This window comes from Armigeres subalbatus, unplaced genomic scaffold (genome assembly GCF_024139115.2).
Source record: "Armigeres subalbatus isolate Guangzhou_Male unplaced genomic scaffold, GZ_Asu_2 Contig112, whole genome shotgun sequence".
Classification (NCBI taxonomy): Eukaryota; Metazoa; Arthropoda; class Insecta; order Diptera; family Culicidae; genus Armigeres; species Armigeres subalbatus.
The window spans coordinates 44,127-46,158 of record NW_026941869.1 but is presented as its reverse complement, the minus strand read 5'-3'; the positions used below and the strand labels follow the sequence as shown (position 1 = coordinate 46,158).

The 2,032-nt window shown below is 42.8% G+C and overlaps 1 protein-coding gene across 1 annotated transcript; it reads left to right on the top strand.

The window, feature by feature from the left end:
• The first annotated feature begins 868 nt into the window (after positions 1 to 868).
• LOC134202270 (putative ankyrin repeat protein RF_0580) lies at positions 869 to 2,001 on the top strand. The gene is given in 3 exon segments (XM_062677304.1): positions 869 to 1,220; positions 1,223 to 1,428; positions 1,489 to 2,001. Coding segments are annotated over 3 exon segments (921 nt in total). The 3' UTR covers positions 1,852 to 2,001.
• The last annotated feature ends 31 nt before the right edge of the window (positions 2,002 to 2,032 follow it).

Below are 2,032 nucleotides of genomic sequence, written 5' to 3'. Positions count from 1 at the left end.
AAATAGTGTTAGAACGATGTATGCCCTACCACGGTGAAGCCCAGAGAAAAACCAAAGATTCCTGGAAGCAGTCAGTATCTTCGTGAATCATGATTTGCTCTTGATGAAACACCATGAGCAAAGATTTGTCGTAAATCAAACGAATTATAATTAAAGCGTATGTTAATTGAGATTTCTATTAAACACTTTAGAAACCTGCAAACTTGATTTTCTGGATTTTTCTGAAGATTAATGTAAACGAATGACTAAAATGAAATACATGTAATTGTTCTGCAAAATATTGTTAGACCTGCATTGGACTGCAGGTGCAGCGTGGCGCTTTCAACGGCAGCCTGATAATTGGCGTTGGAGCTAGAACAAAATCGAAATTCTTCGCATGTTCTCCACTAAATTTCCTGTCATACTACGTAGGATTGTTTGATTATGTCGAAAATTAAAAAAAAAAATGACAGAGGTAACAGAGTGTCTCATTAACCGATCGGGTCATGCTTATGATAAAGTAGACACTTTTTTTAATTTTAAAATTCAGGCCACGAATAAAACAATCGCAACTTTGCAGAGTGTTCTTTTAATTGTTTGATATGTGTATGAAACTTTAGCTCGCGTTTCAAAAGCATCACATAAACTCCATCTGTTACCACTTGTTTTATTCATTCCCATGCTTTAGTTAGTTCTAGCAGTACTCCACTATACTGCGCTGTAGTGAAAGCTCTGAATGTGAACTTTTCGTCGATTTTTACGCATGCGCCTCGTCCGTTCATCGATCCAACCGTTACCACGCGCCAAGAAACATATTCTACCCCACTCACATATTGGCGGTAAAGTTATAAATCAAATGTAAAGCAAAGCTAAGTGAAGTGTAGTGGTTATGACCGCCAGCCCGTCCCAGGAGAAACTCATCCACTCGGACGATGGCTTCAACGTGTACCTTACGAAACAAACGACCTCGACCATCGGCTTCCGGTGGGACTTTTCCGCACCACTCGAATCGCCCTTCGATCTGTTCAAGGTGGAAAAATGCTACAGCTGCCGGCGCAACCAATGGCAAATGGTGCACTGGGGAACGGCGTGGTCTGTCACGGTTCGCAACCTGGAGCAGAACCTGTGCTACTCGTTCCGTATCACCGCGATGAAACATAATGAGGAAGAGGAGATGTTTGTGCACGTGAGAAAATCGAACATTTTTAAATCGTTCACTGCCGGACGTCCGTCGACGATGTCGATTTTCGGGCAGTGAAGAAAAGCCAACCGGCGTTGATACGGAAGCTTTTGAGCTTGAAGCCGGAACTGGTCAATGTTCCGGTCAATGGAGAGACGTTTCTTTATCAAGCGGTGAGAAACAATAATCTGGAGGTGATCGATTTGCTGTTTGAGTTTGGAGCGAATGTGAATCTTGGGGTGCCAAATAATTCGGAGACTCCGTTGCATGTGAGTATATTGAATGGGATAAATAATAATACGTCATTGACAATAATTGTACGATTTCAGTTGGCGGTCTACAACAAGAACATCAAGATCGCTCGTCATTTGCTCGAGCATGGAGCCGACATAAATGCGGCGAACTGCATTGGGATGACAGCTGGACACTACGCAGTAGATACGAACAACTTGCACATACTCAAGTACGTTTTGACCCACGGAGGAAGCACCGAGGCTCGCGATCGTTGCAGCTGGACGTTGATCTTTCGCGCAATCTACATGCACGCCAGTACCGAGATCATCAAATACCTGCTGGAGAAAAAATGTCGACTGAAGATTCGGGATAAGAATCGGCTGATGCCGCTGGACTACGCCCGTCTCACGGAACAACAGGAGGTCATCAATTTAATCAAGCGTAGGCTTAAGATCTGAGTGGAACGCCATCAAACGGCATATTTACTGATATTTACAGTTTGTTTGTAAAATTTCTAGCACAATTTTGTAGCTCACTTTTACACCGGTGTGCGTGTGTTTTTTTAAATAAAACTTAACTAACAATACTTAATCCAAATCATAGTGTTCAGGAGGAAACACTGAGAGCTACCAAGGGGAT